This window comes from Colias eurytheme, chromosome 4, assembly GCF_061535395.1.
Source record: "Colias eurytheme isolate Ceu_HAF_F1 chromosome 4, ilColEury1 Martin Lab GWU primary, whole genome shotgun sequence".
In the NCBI taxonomy this organism is placed as follows: Eukaryota; Metazoa; Arthropoda; class Insecta; order Lepidoptera; family Pieridae; genus Colias; species Colias eurytheme.
Window position 1 is genome coordinate 8,221,811 of NC_142983.1, and position 19,574 is coordinate 8,241,384.

The 19,574-nt window shown below is 31.7% G+C and overlaps 1 protein-coding gene across 2 annotated transcripts in view; it reads left to right on the plus strand.

The window, feature by feature from the left end:
• LOC149909101 (uncharacterized) overlaps positions 1–19,574 on the plus strand; it is a 55,274-nt gene that overhangs the window by 19,589 nt on the left and 16,111 nt on the right. For both annotated transcript variants that reach the window (XM_090120702.1, XM_090120701.1), the window contains 2 exons: positions 4,409–4,573; positions 19,176–19,363. In XM_090120702.1, coding sequence (XP_089976828.1) covers positions 4,409–4,573; positions 19,176–19,363 — 353 coding nt within the window. The remainder of the gene's footprint in view (positions 1–4,408; positions 4,574–19,175; positions 19,364–19,574) is intronic.

The following is a 19,574-nucleotide window of genomic DNA, read 5'->3' on the forward strand; positions in this document are numbered from 1 at the left end:
TATTCATCACCAACGAAATATATTTTAAGTTTAGTGGTAAATAAAACACTTTGGTACACAACAACACACATTATCCTGTTTGTTTACGACAGAAACTTGTTAAATGGATTATGGAGTGAAATATTTCCTAAGATTGCACTTAAAATCCTTTGGTACATTTACGCCTCTTGTCGCAATGCAGTTGCTTCTATTATCTTAATCTTACGAAATTCCATTATGATGTTATTGTGTTTTTGTGCAAGCGTTAATGTTATTATCACTACATAGTATAAAACAAAGTCGCTTTCTCTGTCCCTATGTCCCTTTGTATGCTTAAATCTTTAAAACTACGCAACGGATTTTGATGCGGTTTTTTAATAGATAGCGTGATCCAAGAGGAAGGTTTTAGTATAAATTTACATATTAGGTTTTAGACAAAGCGAGCGAAGCCGCGGGGGGGTAAGCTAGTTACGAATATAATAATTATTCATACTGTGCGCTTTTGTATCGTTTATAGTTTAATTTTACCAGAAAATCGTAATAAGGTTTTGTACCGATTTCCAAATAATTAATTTTCGATTTGTAAATACGATATCAAAAACTCTATTCCCTCCATCTATTTATTTCCTCTTTAATTTACATTTCTGTTCAACTCGGAATCAAGGTGTGATTTATATTTAGTCAAATTATCATTTGTACAAAAGATCGTCTATTTTGGCATTAAAAACCAAGCAATCGCTTCATGGATAGCCAGTAGCCACCATTAATATGTAATTATGCAATACAAAAGTTTAAATAAGCAATTTGTTTCTTATTTAAACTTTTGTATTAATCTATTCTTTAAATACCTACCACAAAATAATATTGAATTTAAACAAGACATCTCACTTGTATAACATTCGAAAAAATGTTTACATTAAAACGGAATTCAAAACACATTCTTGCTGTTTCGTGGCCGTAAAGATCTTATATTAGCATCACAATGCAGTGAAGCTATAAACGCAACCTATGCTGCGACAAGTTTGTATAATTCCGGCTTAGGGGTTAGCAAAACTCGGCGATGACGTCACGGACTGCGCTCCGTACGAGCGGGTCAAGGACAACCAGCCGACCGCAAACCAATACATTTATAAAATTACCACGATAAAACTGGAATATGTTTCGAATGAAAGTTATTTTAGGTCATGTTCCAATATCGGAAAATGTATGCGAAAATTCGAAAATTGAACCCCTTTTAGAGTGATTCTATTAACGGCGTTCATGAAGAATGGATATTTTTCCCGTTTCGTAATAATAAACACAAAGATGCTATTAATAAACACACCTATATCCTCGCAATTTTTCAAAATGATTCCATCGTTCCTAACTCCTGAATTTATGAATAATTATTATTTGTGTACTCACTACACGTATATCTATAAAAATATTAACCAATTACCAATAAATTGAACATTAAAGACAAAAATGCAATATAAAATGCGTTTTTATTAATGTTTATGAATAAATATGAGGTTAACGTATACAATACACATTTCATCCGATACCACTTAACTTTTACCTCCTCACGTTTAACACGAAACCCTATAAACACTGCAAATTAACTGCCTTTGACATCGAACTATAATGGAAGCGAATATAATAAACAAATCGCTCGATTTATATTTATTAAAGTGCATTAATTGTTGTTCATTGCAAGCTAAAGCACTTTATAAACACTAGTGATAAATTGCAGGCTTGATCAAATATTTCGCACTCCATTTACGCTGCAATCATTTTATTTATTTGTATTTTATGTCGCAATGATTCTCTTTTATATTGAAAATTGTTAATAATGACCGGTACACTTTAATGATTTTTTAGCTTCTTGTTTGCGTGATTTCTATTTTATAAGTATAAAATATTAACGGCCGTTTCCGGAGAATTTCTCCCTGGATATTTTATATCCTTAGAATCTTTCAAATTACTAAAACTTTCGACGAAGGCATTTTCAAATGGAACGTGCTCACTTATATCAATAATCTTTGCTTTGAATTATTAACTAATTTTAATCCATCTTATCGTTAACCGCAGATATTTCCCTGCAGATTAAAAAGCTACTTTTGCACGATACCCATAGAACGACTTAAAACTTCGTTAATTTTTTACGAGTCTACAAGAGAGCGGTTGTGGAAAGTTTAATTCTCTTCTAAGTGAAGAAGTTCCTTATAAAAAGGTTTCACATAACTTAGCTATTGTATTTCCTGCATTTTCTCGACTGACTTTTCTTTTAATATTTACGTTTTTGTACTTTATTATTACATCTTCTATTGTTATCATATCTTTTGTTATCTGAAAATAAACTTGTTTTTTACGCATACTTATTATTATAAAGATTCATTTGTAAACTGTGTCTTTTTATAATTCTACTCTACTATTGCATATTATGAGCATTATGCTAGTTTAATTGTGTACATAACAAGACGTTGTAGAAGCCTGAAATATAGATAAATAAAAATATATTAATGTTCTATGAAAAATATTTTCATTGAGGTTACTATGAAAAATGTTTGTAAATGAGGGCGACACGATTCTTTTGTTACGCTTATCACGTTTTCATAATTTTGGGACGAAGCATCTTTATATTGTCCAATGAAAATCTAGCAGAACGTTAAACATAAAAAACAGCCCATTTTTTAAATATAAACAATTAGATTATCACATGTATCTGAATTTTTATAAAATCTTATCTCAAACTAAAATTTTTATAGAAATCTTATGCTAAAACTATTGTTTTAGGTTGCGATTTCCATATTGTTTCTTGATCATAGAATAATATACGTAGTACGTACCTACTTATATAATTTCCCTTCAGTAATATAATTCTTGGTCACGGAATACAGATAATTTAGATATGAAGTAATTGTTCTTGATCTAATAAACGCTAAACAGAAACCTTAATTATATTTATATTTTATACCTCCTTGTGTTAAAAAGTAGGAAATTAGCTCAACTTTTTGTAGACGTTTTATCAATTAAATTATTTCCTAACGATTAATTTTACTTGATTTTTTTTAGATATTCACTGTAATAATTTTCTTTGACGATAACATTAATGACAACAAATTGTATAAAAATATTATTACATCATATCGATATAAACGTTCCAGATTTTTTAAACAGTCAATCGAATAAATAATAATATACCTTCAAAGATGAAATACTAAAAGTAAGCTTTAAGAAAATATATTCATCGTATTTTATCAAGCTAGTTGCACGATAATAGTGAAATGTATTGTATAAATATATGATTCTTATTCCGAGCGTACAAAGCCAATTCTTTGTAGTGTTCATTGTAAATAAAACATGGCGAGGAATAAATCAATGTTCGTAACCGAGACAACCGGCTAACTAATCTACAGCACGCGAAAGCTTCGTTTTTAGTTCACATTGTATGTTAACAGAAAAAACTTTGTTTTAACAAAAACTCAAAATAGTAATTAACAGGCTATCACGCAACGATGGGCGGTAGCGTTTCCTGAAAATTAAAGATCATGTTCATACAGTTTTTATAACGAATATAAAACGGATATTTTTAATTAAACGAAACCTGGTATATATTTTGTAAATAAATTCTTACTGAATGATTAACAAGAAACGTGTCTATATACCTATAGCCTCTATTTAAAATGCTGAAATATTATCTTGCTATTATGTATTGGTTATACTTGTACACTGAATTGTCCCTCAACTTCTGTTCTCGATTAAAACGATAGTTCTATAACTGGGAGTTATCAAAGTTCAACTGTTGCCTAACTTATCTGATGTGAAATTTTAAAGGGAATAATATTCCAACACGAAAAACTTATTAGCAATGTAAATATTTCTTCAGTTCCTTGAAATCGAATTCTTTTAAAATTTAAAAATAAATGAATGCCTTCAAACAAAAAGTTTCCGCAACTTTCTTGTTGCGAAATGGGAGAGGGTAATCGACGAAATATTATATTATTCTTAGTGTTACTTTAATGTTCATTGTTGTTTTAAGTATTTTTCTTTGAACTAGAACATTAGTAAAGTCAGTCTAAAAAAACTGCTTATTATTTAGATGATTCTTCCGCTTGCCTTCATTATTCTCTCTTTCCGCATTATTGTCTTCATTTTATCTCATTAAAGTTTTTATTAATTCCTCATTATTGGCCAAAAATAAGAAACTAGGAAAATCAAAAATAAGAATGCCAATAGTATTAGAATTTCTATTGTGAATGAAAAAGATTACTTCAAAGATAATTAAAAAGCCCACGTCGTGTTTGCCACAGATAGCTTTAAAATACAAAATATAAACTAATAATGTCTTTATTACTAGTAAAATTAAAAGGGTACCAACTACCCCAATATCTTGAATATTTCATTCCAATTAGCCCAGAAACCTACACAAAAATATCTATTTTCACAGGTTCCGATGCAGAGCCAGTATGGAAACTCCAAGACCCTGGTTTCGACCAGGGCTACGGTTCGGAGAGGTCACCAGAGGACGACTACGTTCCTCCGATCCCACCGGCCATATCCCTTGAAGAGTATGAAGCTGAGTTGCGTGCCATATATCCATTTATCACTGATGGTAAGATGTTTTTCAATCACTCTACAACTGAGGAAAGGGTGAGAGGAAAACGTGAAAGCGTGGGTTTTTACCAAAGTATCTGTGGGTGTACATACTTTTAAATACAGTTTCAGAAAGTTTATTGAATCGGAATATTTTAAATTAACGAGACAGATGGTTACTTATCTTTTAATCCGTTACCTACAAAAAAATATTTTATAATTTTTTTGTGATTCTGTTGAATTAAACACTATTAACAATTATAATTATAAAACGACCTTACAACATTTTCAAATCTCATGCACCACTGCATGCACACAATTTTTATTTTTTAATTAAATATAATCTGATAAGTATTGAATATTTACTCGCTTCGTAAATATTTCGAATTCGAAATACTTAAACAAATATATTTCTCACACTTATATTATCACCCTCTACGTAAGTATACATAAATAACCTTATTCCAATATATTCTTGTTTGGAAACATCGACTTTTTTCTCTCAGATAAACGAAAAATACATATAAACATGATAAGATTTATTATAACTTGCGAATATAAAATATGAACGCAATAACCCTCATACACATAACACACTTGGCATAACTGCTTCGAGCTCAGAATTGAAACACTCGATTTTCAAGAGCTTGAACCAACTTTAAAGAAAAATCGATTTTATGTTCAAAACATAAAGATTTATTTGTTTTGGCCGTTTAAATGTGTTACGTGGGTGAATCAGCTTGTTTTCGGAAAGTATCATCCGAATTGTTTTACAAATTGATGTGCTGTTTTTGAACTACTTGGTTATTTTAAAACTTAGAACAACCGTTAAATTTTGATGGTTCTCAATAAACACCTACACAACAACATAATTTAGAAGTACATAAAGGTTTTTGTCGTTTGAAACATATTCCCAGAACTATCGAGTATAACGGCCTGAAAACAATAACCTACTTCTATTCATGAAATCAAACAATCAGCCAATAGCATAAGTATTGAGTATTTTTAATTTGTAACAGTTTACATGCTACATAATATTTATAATACACAGAGAATCATATCTAGAATTAGTTTCCTCTAAAGTACATCTTCTGCTTAAAATGATCATTTGATTTTAGTGCTTATCTTAAGGTATATTTAAAGATCGATTAATGAATTGCCGAATCTTTAGAAACCCAGAATAAAGACGAAGGCCTCATGCTTCTGTTGCACTACTTCCAACCATTAGATAGATCATAAATTATCATTATTACACAAGTAAATCACTCGTGATGTTTGTTTATTCCAAATCATTTCAATACACGTGTTATCTGTGCTTTAAACTGAAACATCTGCAGTGCAGGCTGCATAATTGGATAAGAAAATTTTGTAGCTCAGAAACTATGTAGTAGAAACCCTAGAAATTTTCTAAAGCGAAAAATATCGCTCGCTAACGAACATATTGAACGCAATCTATTTCACTTAGTTTATTTCAGCGATGCTACGGATGATAAATTGTATTTGCTATACAGATATTTAGAAAATATATTGCTTGAGGTAACGTGTGTGAAAAGTTTTCGTAGGTATATGTGAGATATAACAAACTTCTTACATATTAATATTACGTACTACGAAAAATTGCAAAATATTCGTTACTTGACGCGATCTCTATTATTTACTTATAAATACAAAATATCAAAACGAAAGTCTATAATATTATGAACTTCAATGAAGTTATAGGCTAGTGTGGCTGGTGGTACTAACATTTATTTTTGTAACGTTCTCTACGTCGATTGCTCTTTTGAGTTTGATTAAAATCTTTTGAACTTTTTTGGTCTTATTAAACTGTGTTTTGCCAGTAAGTTAACTTTCATCTACGTAATAAAAAAGTGTATGTCACTACAATTAAATTGATAACAAACGTAAAACTTTGTTGGACGAACAGTAACAATCATATTTTGAGCGTGGCGAAAGCTAAAAACCACGGAAACTATTTTAATAGTGCCCCGGGCTAAAATTAGTATAAATAGTTAGGAAGCTGCGAAAATGGACAGATTTGGAACAATGTATTCTAGTTTAAACAGTGTAAAGTATTGGTACAATTTGTTGTAGTATTTACTTGGTTCCACGTTTAATTTTTACCGCATCGACTACTAATAACGAAAATCCTACTATCCTACGAATCCTACTTCAATAATTTACTTATTGCGAAAGTAGTTGATGGGTCCTCGGATATATTTAGGGTTATGAGTAAACTTTTATAAAAGAACTAAACCGTATCCATTTATTAAGAAGTATGTTACTTATTGTATTATTTAGGTTTCTTCGATAATCCCACACGGAGGATAAATAATTGTAAAAATATTTATTTTACTTATTAACAAGTAGGTAACCTACTTACGAAACAGAACCAAATGATTAAAATAATATCGTCATTATTTGCACACACATCCGACTTAACCACTCCATCAATAAATATACTAAAACTATTGAATAATTTGAAAATGATATCAAATGAATGAAATCTACTATATTTAAATTTTAGACAAAAGGCCATAATACTCCGATGTTAAATTGAATTCAGTACTAACGTTAATGACGCTACTCGTTCACCTATTTACCATGCACGATAGGTCGTTGTTATTTTACCATAAAATAACAATTATTTCTACTTTATAACGTCAGGCACATTTTAGTATATTTCATTGGTGTAAACTGTAATTGAACATTAAATTTTGTTGAAAAGTGGTTCTTCTGTCCTGTGTAACTCTTTTGTTAACTAAAACATAGATTTTTTTAGTATGTAGTTATATCCAGAATTTTAAACGCAAAGAATAGTTTCAGCTCTAATTAAAAATACATATAGACCACATTTAAAACTATCTTTCTACCCGCGGCTCCGTTCTCGTAGTCAGAGAAAACTCTAATGGGAATGATAAGGTTTTTCCACGGAGTAAAACGTAGCCTAGTATGTCACTCTATAGCCCTATATCATAATCTATATATATAAAACTCAAAGGTGACTCATATAGTGATCTATCAACGCACAGCCCAAACCACTGGACGTATCGGGCTGAAATTTGGCATGCAGGTAGATGTTAGGACGTATCACGTAGGCGTCCCCTAAGAAAGGATTTTAGAAAATTCATCCCCTAAAGGGGTAAAATAGGGGATGAAAGTTTGTACGATGAAAATTTATCTTTTCCACGCAGGCGAAGCTGCGGGCAACAGCTAGTGATACAATAAACTCATATATTATTCCTTTGTTGGTTAGATTATTTTTTCGCCAAATATTAATTTTATTTTATTATTTTATCATAGGTAGGTACATGTAATTTAAAAATATGATTTGAACTAATTAATTATATTCGGATAAACTTCGAAAGGTACTTGAGAACCGCCGTAACAATACAAGTATCATTAAAAAAAATCAGAGCCTTAAGCAAATTTTCGTACCATAATTTTTAAGTTTAAAGAAAGAACCTTACATTAAAAAGATATGGACGAATTGACTAAGAAATCATAATACAACAAAGATTTAAATATTCTTGCGTTTCCAGTGGCGCGCACGTTTCGTTTGTAGATCTCTTGATATTTAAGTAGAACGAGCACACAAAAGGATTTATAAAGCAAATTAATCGTGTGCTTTTGTGCTAGGTCTATAGAAATTTTTTAGGTTACTAAGAAATCTTAGAAATGGGGAACGCATAGCAATTCACAATTCTATTATAATGGAATCATAATTTATGCAAAAAGCTGGAGTTATCGATGTAGAATGCGGTATTATTCAAATAATAAGTAAATCAAAGCATATAAGCAGCATATACATCGATCAAACACTATCCTGGGATGTTCAATTGAATAATGTAAGTAGGAAATTGTTTGCTTCCGCAGGTGCTTTGCGGCGTCTACGGAATCTTCTGCCCATTCCAACAAAGTTAGCGCTTGCTCATTCCCTTCTTCTATCCCACCTCGACTACGCCGATGTCTCCTACCTTGACCTTTCTGAAGCCCAGTTGGATAGGCTTGAGAGACTCCAAAACTTCTGCATCCGATTTATATTTGGGTTAAGAAAATATGATCACGTTTCTGAATACCTACCGAAAGAAGCTGCAATGGCTCCCTATCCGACTGCGGCGTAACTCCCATGTCCTTCATCTCCTGTACTGTGTGTTGTTTGATCCAAAAGCTCCAAGCTATCTTCGAGAGAAATTCAAATATGTAAACTCATTGCGCTCCTCCACTAATCTCTTGCTTTTTATGCCGGCCCATAATACTAAGTTCTTCCACAACTCATTTGCTGTTCGTGCAGTTCAATTGTGGAATTCTCTTCCCATAAATGTCAGACGAGCCCAAAACTTAAATTCTTTTAAAATTCTAGTAAAACATCATTTCATGTCTCTTTCTTAGTTCTAATTTAGCTGTCTCGTTAGTTATATAATTTAAAATTTTGTTACTCAAATTACTTAAACTAGATGTGTCCAGCTTATATTTATACCTATTCTATATGTACGTATAATTATGACATATACAGTATACCTATATTATAAATATATTAAACTATGTAATTATTTTATTTGATGTACTTTATCATGATATTTATTTATTTTTTATGTATTTTTTATTATATATATATTTATAATATATATTATATATATATTGTTTATATTTATATATATATATTTTATTTTTTATTTATATATGTTTAGATAGTGTATTTAAATATAACGTATTATGTGTCTTAATAGAATATTTTATTTAGTTTTCCTTTTTCGCATTGCCTTGTTTTTGCTCACCCACTTTTTGCTTTTGTGTTTTTCCTATATTTTAAAGGTTGCCTGGCAGAGATCGCTGCCTAGCGATAAGGCCGCCTTTTGCTTGCTTTATATTATGTGTTGTGTGCTTTCGCATTTGTATTTATTTATAAGCAATAAAGAATTTTCATTTCATTTCATTTCATTTTCATCAAAGTAGATATTCCAAATTAGGTACTTACTGAAATTGTCACATGTAATAACTTTACATATCTACTGCACTTCACGTTAATTGTGCGGCAGTCGTTCCACATTATATTTCAATTTCATTTTATTTACAATAAAAATATGCATTCCATCTGCCTGCAAATCCTAATCTTCATGTGTTAAAATTTATCACAAAATCAACATACATACATACTGATTCATACATTCTTATTATCAACATCACCAATTTATATTATAACTGGAGATTCATATTCTCGTAGGTATATATAAAAAATTGACTTGGGGAAAATGGATCACAAACTCACTCAACGAATGTTAGAAAGACATCATTTCGCCTCTCAGAACATACTTATCCCTCTTGAAGCGTTTGGTAATCTAATACAAAAATAACGTTATGCGGTCCGAAGAGTGCCCAAGGAAAACAAAGGACCAAAATTGCTTAACAAATCAGGGATAAATGAGAATGATGAATGGCTTGATGCAAATTTCGTATGGTTATTTTTATGTTATACTCTTCTTAACTCGTTAATGTTCGATTAAGTAGGATTTGATTTGAAATTTGCTAAACTGTTGCACAATAACAGTGATAAAGCTTTTTTTACTTCATGCATATTTAATAGTAGACTAAGCATTAAAAATCTGCTACACATTAGATTCAATACATTTGCAATTATAAAATCGAAACGACAAAACCAATAGTCCTCCAAGCCAAATTCACGATCAAAATCTCGTAAACACAACACGAAATACGCCAACAAAACAAAGCAAAAAGTTATCCCGCACAGATGACAAATTAAAACGATAAAATCAGAAGTCGGACAAAACACAGTCCACTGGCGTCTGTAGTTGAACATAATTGAAAAACACGAGCATTACCAGAGTATTGGTTTTGTACGTGCCGCGAATACGACGGGACGAGTAAGGGATACTGAAAGGGATTACATGGGCGGAAATAGATATCGAAACATGCGCATAATTATGGTTTGTGTACTTAGAACTGTAGTTGAAGAGAATATAGTTGAACTGCCGGTTTTCATCGTTACAAACTTGGTTCTTGTTAGTTTGAATTGAACTCTTATTGGGCATATTTTTGTGTTTGTCAAAAAAAAAACACTACGAAGTTACTTTTGCATTACTATTGGAAAACAAATTTTTAATAATTTCAACGTTGTATAGTTTTATTTAACAATTGTTTTTTTTTTTTGTATAATTATGTATAATATGCAAACACAGCCTAGGTAATCGTTTAGATATTCTTCTCATTTGTAATAATACTTACATCAGAAGTCGCTTACCCATTTGTGTTTGAAATGAACGCTATAAAGTTTAAACTATTAATTACTTTGGTAGCATACATTTCTGACATATAGATGAAATTCACAATCATAGATATACGTGTAACCGCTCTCAACCAACTATAATTAACGAAGGGTTCCCTTAAGTGATTAATTTATTAGTGCGTATTGAGAGATGGCGTGTTTCAGAACTTTGAGGTAAATCTCTATCTGTAGTATATTATATATATACCGCAAAGGATATATAGCTTGTGTTCGTGTTAAACATTTCTTTTGTCGTTGAAAGGTGTTGTTTGTTGAGTAGTTTGACTTTAGGATCCATTGTCAAATATCCTCAACGAAGAATGAGCTCCTGTGAACCTTTTTGAGGTACGTCTTATACCGTACTTGTTGGTTTTTGGTGATTTAATGCCAAATATAGTAAAACATATAGGATGATAAAAGTTTAAATAATAGAAAAATATAATGTATAAACAACATACAATACGTTACGTAACAGCATGTTTAATAATAATCGTGTGTTATTTCTTTCGTAGAGAGAATATTTGACAAAGGCGATGACGTAAAACGGGCTCGGCAAGCGCCTCGCTCCATTATAAAAACATTGTACTGTTGTCTAACCAATTCCTTCGTTTAACATTCAATACTTACATGTAGACACTGTAATATGGAACAGGTATAGAACTATACATCGGGATTTACGAGTCTCTCCCCCAGGGAGAAGCCATATTTCCCGTTCGGATATATATTTTAGTAAGTTCCGCAAGCTGCCTTGTGTGAATATCGTCGAGAAAATCCAACGTATTTATTATTTTGTGAAGGAGTTAAAATTGAATTTTCATTCTTAACACGGTAATAACATTTCAATATGACTTCAATGAGTAGGAAAAAGGCAGTAAATAATAAAAAGACGGCTCAAACTGAAATTATTGTTTGAACGACACACTTGGGTTGTAAGGGCAAACAATTCTCACGTATTCATGGAAAAACGTCCTTAATTTGTTTCATACAAAATTCCCTTGAAATATAATTCCGCCCTAAGCGATGACGCCATGTTTTATTAAGTACATTACACGACCGTTAAGCTACCTCGCTGTATCAGAAATTTCCATTACGGTTCCATTGTGGGGCTTTTTACCTGCGTAAAAGTAAAAACAGTTTTATCTCATTTGCCCGTTCAATTTGTATGCACAGCCCAAAGCTCCCTTGCCAATACTTCGGCCCACATTATTTGCTCTATTCATAGGATAGAAAAATACGTCAAGAGAGAGTTATCGGTTGGAAAAAGTTTTTTCGGTCGTCATTCTATGAAAATCCAGTATATCTTAACAAAACCCAAAGCCTTGTATAATGTACATAAACTTTACCTTTTGCGCTTGTTGCCAAGGAAGTGATTACTTTTACCGCAGTACGCTTATAACATTTTTAATAATGCTTAATTCAGTAACCATTGTTAATATAGATAAAGCTCGGTGGTCTTTAATTAAATACAGACAAGATCCAAAATACCTTCTTCCATATTTTAATCAAAGAGATAGATAATACGTAGGTACACGTTCGGTGGTACTTATTATAAAAATAAAAAGCCACTAATGGACTGAAAAGAGTGAAGTACAAAATAAATAAGTGCTAAAAAGTACAGTTTCAAATATGAAATATGAAAATCCGTTTTCGTAGCGTGTCAAAAATTCTTTGTACGTTTCCAGATTTGCTGAAACAATATTAAAATTTAAATGGACCGTTCCCTCGCTTTTACAATGGTGATGTGAGAAGCTCATTCATGATACAACAGTTTAAAAACAATAGTGCCAACGCTATCTAGACAATGTTCAGGCTCTTTTGTAAAATTTACCGCATTGAATTATGAAAGTTAAACTATGCCATATTCATGCGTTCGTAGAGTTTTTGTTCTCGATTAACTATTTACAGAGAAGCACTGAAACAATTTTAAGTATAATTCCTTAAAGTGTACTTATACAGCTAGTATAAAAGATTTTTTTTTCTGAATATATTTTCTCTTAACATTAAAAGCAGTCTGAACCCCAGCATTCTAAATCTTCCAATTTTTACGTAATTGCGCTTACCGGGTGGATAGAATAGGATTAGCGTTGAAGCATTAACATAATTTGTTATTCTTCGTATTACATACTTCGAGTCGTAATCTCTTTGACGAAACATAAACTAATGAACCCAACTGACATTAAATATTAAACTAGCGCGTTAAATTACGGCATGAGATACGCTGATTACATGGCTATGTCAGACAAATAATTATTGTTTTAATCAACATACGGATCCCGAAAACGTAACAAAACGTGTTTTAGGAAATTCTAAACTCTCATCAAAGTTTATTTGGATATTAGCTGCAGGAAATAAGGCCCATCAACACGAGACTTGTAAAGGAAAAAGCTGACGTTTAGCGGCAATTAAATTCCTAAATCTCGTACAAAATAGGTTCATTACTTCCTTTGATGCGAAGGGGTGCTACCCTTGTCACAATGTCACGTTTACTTGCGACCTAAATTACCATTTTTACTGGATACATTTCATAAACGCGCAAAAATAATATTAATAGAAAAATACGCATAAACACTCTTGACGTCCTTTAATATTTCTATCCAACGTCCTTTCATAAGAAATGTTTTATTTATTCCTTTGTGCTTTTGACTTCAACTTTCGCTATCGCTACGCATAGATATTGTGAATAAAAGTTTCAAATGTGATTTTTTTTAATATTTTCGTAGTGTTTCTTTTATAAGACAAACTAGTGCAAGTAACCATCTATAAAACTCAGTCAACATTTGTACGGCAATTGTAATGAAAGCTCTCTTAAACTGAACCAAAGTTAGCGATTAGCTACTATTATGTATTCTGTGCCAAAGTCAAGGCGACAAATCACAGAACTCTTTGAGAAATTGAATGAATCAGAAGAAAAATTCTTATCTTACTTTTGTTGGAATCCACAATTGGCACACACATCTGGTGCGCCACGAATCTAAGCCAGAAACTCGTTCATCATTCGGATCGATCGACAGCTACAATCGTTTTATCAGCACTCGCACTATTTGTCTTTCCTTTCGTGTTGTACTTATTTGAATTAATACGATATAACGCCCCTCGCTTTAGCTGAGTTTGATAGATAACTAGAAGTGCTTCGATTTGTTTTAAATCTCGAGCGTGCGCCAATGGCATTGATGAAAAAATTGTTCGAGTGGAAAAGACTATTGATGATGACGTCAATCGTATTTCCTTCAAATGGGTATACTTATCTGTATGTTGGTATAAGAAGTGCTAATTTATTTGTGTTATAATATCTACCTATCTAATGTGATTTAAGTTGTTTCATTTCCTTAATCTTAATGTATAGGCAATATTAACAAAATATATTTGATCAACTTTTCCACTGACTAAATTTATAAGAGCGGGAGTTCTTAGTCACCTTAGTCTTATTTGTAATAAAAGAAAAGTATCATAAACAATGCACGGTAAAGTGCATTGTTAGCTAGTGGTTAGGTATATAGAAAGTTGACATTTGACCCTCCAACAAAAGATTGTCAATATTATCGAGTATGCGGGAAAAATGTTAAGAAAGCATCTAACGACACGAGTACCTTATACTGTGAGATAATAATTTAATACCAGCATTAACGTGAGAAAGACTTCATTGTGAATCTATCTGCGATCATAAAGAAATTGCTTTTAACGACTTTCAAGGCGATAATGACGCTTAGAATGAGTAAGAATTACGCACTTTATTTAATTAGCTGGCGTATTTAAACACCAATATAGGTAATTAAACTCCATGTGTATTCAAGCGCTCATATTTGCTATCAAAATATTAAACTGAATATAATTTTAATGGAAAACTTCGTTGAATATTCATTATTTAAACTATGTGTAGTTGTTTATTAACGCATGGGCAACGACTGATTATATGAATTGGGTGGTTGTAATGGTTTTCCAGTTACAATAGATCTAATTAGTAATTTCATCATGTTTCTTATTTTTTGTTTTCCTCTATTGTTCAAATAGTAGATTCAATGCTACGATATAGAAAAGAAAACTGTTTTTCCTCCTCTTTTTCTTGAAAAATATTGTATAGAAAAAAAGCGGTGAAATAGATTTATATATTAAAGTATTTGAAAAATGTAACAATAATTTATACTACCTATTTCAGCTTTCAATTTCATGAATTACCTATTTGATTTCCGTTACTAGCTACAATTTATCAGTTATCCTACATTAACCATTATCTCTGACAAACATAAAATAACATAATAAAATAGGACTGTATTTTTAACAGCACTGCATTTATGTGATTTTTATGCGTCTCGCACACAGCGGGGATTGCGGAAGCAGCCGATGATCCGTAACAAGAACTACGCCATCGGTAATGTGGGAGTGTCATGTACTTATGAGGATAAAATCGAGCTTTTTTATTATCTTCACTAGCTGTATCCCGCGGTTGTACCCGCATTGCTGCACTCCAATTGGTCTTAGCGTGATGATATTATCTGTGATATTATAGCCTACATGGTGATGCGACCCGTTAATAATATTCCTGATATTTTGAAATAAATCAGTACTTTTTGAGTTTAGTCCGGACAAACATATATATATGTATATACAAACAGACAAAATTTCTGAAAGCTATATTTTTTTCTTCGATATCGATGGCAGATCAAGCTTAAGTATTCTTTTAAAAAATATTCAATGTACCGTTTTGACTTTACTACGATTTTATGGTAAGTATGTATAGATAATGAATCTTTTAATTGTTTGTGTAATAAACTTCAAAATCACTGTTACAAATTAAAAGTGTGATATGATTTTCGGAAAAGTGAATGAAAGTACTTACCTTCTGAATATTTTTATCATAAAATGTTTGAAATGAACTCGTAAAAGCTACTAGCAACTTCATTCATTTACATAAGTGCAGTTCATGTTTTTAAAGTACATTAATAAAATATATTTCATTGCAATTTTATAAATATGTATGTATATTCGCTTCAATTAGTCTAACTTAAAAATGTACCTACGAATAAAGAAAACTCTTTACTCTGGACATTCAAAGTATAAATAGACGTAATTTAACACAATAAAACATTAAACGTGAACGTTTAAAAATTCAGAATAGAAAATAGAGCGTACTGCAGAAAGAATCCACCTTTACTTGAATAAAATACGTTTTACGTTTGCGAATATCTCGGGAACCTCATTTATATTTTATATCGCTAATGATGCGCATCCGAGCCGCCTTTTTCCGGAATAACCAAATTCCGTTCTATGAAAAAGAAAATATACGGAGCTGTGAAAATGGCATACAGCCTTATCGCTTTCATTGCAATTTATCGCTATTATTCCGTCCAGCAGCCATTGTTTGATGCCCACATTCACCCACTTATACGTACAATGGGACGCCTGATTTCATTAACTCATCGGGTATTTCACGAATACGCGGCAATAAACAAAGTAGCGCTTATGATACAACGTTGCTAATATTATCAAATTATTTTCTATATGCAGAAAACAAAATTATAAAGCTGGATGTTTCTGTACCAAATTGATATTATGTTCTTAGGTAATGGAATTTTTCTCGACAATAATAACATGAAATCGAAATAAAGCATGATATTATGTTGCGAATCTAAACAGCTTTTGACGAGTTGTGAACACATAAAATTATACAGACCTTGGCAGAAAACTTAAATGTTAATGATATTTAAAGAAAAGAAGACTGCTTTCTTTAGATACAGAATTTTTGTATCATCATAGTTTTTTTCCACACCTCTTAACATCGCTCGTATGCGCAATGGAATATTTTTAACTCGAAGCTTATTTGCTAAAACTATTATCTAAATCTGGCTAAACAGAAAAAGAACAATAACTAAATGTCACCGTTATTCATAGTTTCGATATTGGCAAAGTTAGCGGGTCACGATTTATCACTCAGTGCGACGTATGACAACATTCCTTCTTAGAATTGTTACCAATTTGATTTATTAAACTATTTATGTTGGCCAAATACTTTCTCATGATTATTGTTTTAGCATGTAGCGTAGATTTTCCTATATCGAATAAAGTCCAAAATTGAACATCACTAAAATAACTGTATTTTTGATATTAAGTATTACCAAGCGGTGTAATTACTACTAGTAAATACACATTTCGAATAGTCCACACTGCACTCTATACCATAGTATAATTATACTACACAATGTACAATAAAACATAAAGAGTAATTAATAAAGAGTTTATTATTATTATTTTTTTTATAAAAGAAGTGAAAACAATTGACCAGCAACATAACAAATGTAAGAAGAAAGATCTCACGATAAGCCTCTACCGTTGTTATTGGGTATATTGGGCACATACACAATTGGACACAATCGATTCGTTATCCGCAAAGTGATATTCAATGACATTTCCACACCTTAGAGAATTGAACTAACGCTGACAGCAAATTGGAAGATATCCTTAGGTAATGTGAGGTCGGCTTGGGGATTCAGTTAAACCAATCCAAGTAGAATCGGATAAACATTTTGTAACAATGAAGTCTAAAAGGCTTACTTACGGATAGCGAAGGAATTGGCCAATAAAAATAAAAGAACAAAAATAATAGTTATTTTTATAAATGAAAGAGTTATAAGTGATTTAAACGATCTTAGGGTGGTATTAATTCTATTTATGAACTGTTTCAATTAAACTTCATCAACCTGTCTGTGATTTGATATAAGACAGATTTAATAATAAAATCAATAAATCAGTTATAGAACTACATTAAATGTAAGTATTATATATGCTTAAAGTTACAAAACAATATCCCACACTGTTTTATTATAAGCTATGCTCAGCGGATTAGAGACCAGTCAGTCAGTCACGCGCTCCGTATAGCAAGAGAAAGGTCACGAGGTGACCAGTATACTAAAATGGAGGGAAACTATTGTAATGATTGTCCATAACCAATCATATTCTTATAAGAAATAGGCTATTTTAATCTATGAACATGTAGATCAAAAGAACTGTAATTCTGGATAATCGAAACGTTTTCCAAATTTTTTACATTTTGTTGTTATATTTATGTATTGTAAGCGCTAACAAATGCCACCAACAGCAGTCCTTTTTTGTAAATTGGAACAAATAAATAAAATATAAAGCGTAGGTAAATATTAAAAAATAATACTCTATCAGCAAAATCGTATGGATTCGTGGAAATTGAATGAGATCATTGCGCAAATTGTAACTGGACTCCCTTAGGTAATGTTTAATTCATGCCTAACCCTCGCGGCCGCTGCCCAAAGTTGCTTTAAATTGACCATGAATCGGCATTTTTTTTTCGTTTATTGGAAATATAGAAATTGATTTTTCTGACCAAAAATTATTATCCGCACTATTCCATTTCTTTAAAACCAAAATTCATGTTGATTGAACTCATAAATGTATGCAATCACATTTTGGAGATGATTTTGTAAAAGACGAAAACTACAAGGTACTTATTATGTACGATCTACATTGTAGATATATAACTAGTTGTAGAATATTCGCACAACAGTGTATGCAAATAAAAAATCCGAGCTTAAAATTTAATTAAAAAGGTTATTTTTCAGCAGAAACATTGTGAAAATATAATGCTGTTACCTGCGCACACTTGATAAAGTAGTTAACTGCGAAGCCTGAACTAACAGACTGACACAAACATTGTAAATATAAAGCAAACTACCCTTACACAGCCTTAGGTTATTTAATGTGTATTGTGTAAAGAGAACACCTGAACCCTGCGCTGACCACAATATTCTATTTTAAGACAAGATAATATAAACGACCCTAAAATAATATACCATTCAAATTAACGTTGATGTTATTCGAATCTGAAGTATTTGAAACGTACAGTATTAAATAATAATAACATTTAGATAGGTTATCTTACAACGGTACAGTTTGTATAGTGAGCGTCTTCAGATATAGTTAGCCAGAAATATGTGTTAAGTCCTGCGCCAGATTACTCCCAAATGTCTCATACCTTCCGACTTCAATACTATTTATTACAATGTAGGAATTGTTGACGCTTCAGTGGATTAAATGGTTACAAAGCCCACAGGGGCTTTCACAGTTCGCTTATACATATATGTTAGATTTTCTAATAGACAATATCCCACATTGTGACTTTTAATCATTTGTCTTCAATATAGTAGACGGACATCTTTTTAAAGTGAAAATTTATTGAATAGAACTAAAACAAAAAAAAGCATAACAGCAATAAATATAAGGTGAAAAACTTAAAAGGGGTTAAAACTCAGACCAACTGAGCACTCATATTCAAAACCTACAATTAGTTATTCCCTACTTAATCACCTTTTATTTACAGAGAACACGTTCACGGTGGTGGTCGAGAAGGACGGGCGAGGTCTCGGCATGTCGGTGTGCGGGGGCGGAGGCCTAGTGCGGATACGGAGGCTCTACCCCCCGCAGCCGGCGTGGAGGACCGGCCAGCTGGCGGCGAGGGATCTGCTGCTGTCTGCGAACGGTGTACCGCTTGCTGGGCTTAGTACTTATGTAAGTATAGGTGCAACTACATTCTGCTATTACAATTTACAATCTAATGAACGTTAGTGCATACCATAAAACTGCGATTACAGGCACGAATGAATGATAATTATTATTAGATCAAATAAATTGCTTAATTTCTGTGGTTAATTGTATATACATATTTATTTTTGTAACAACGTATAATATTATAAGCTTATCAGTTGCATTACTAATGAAA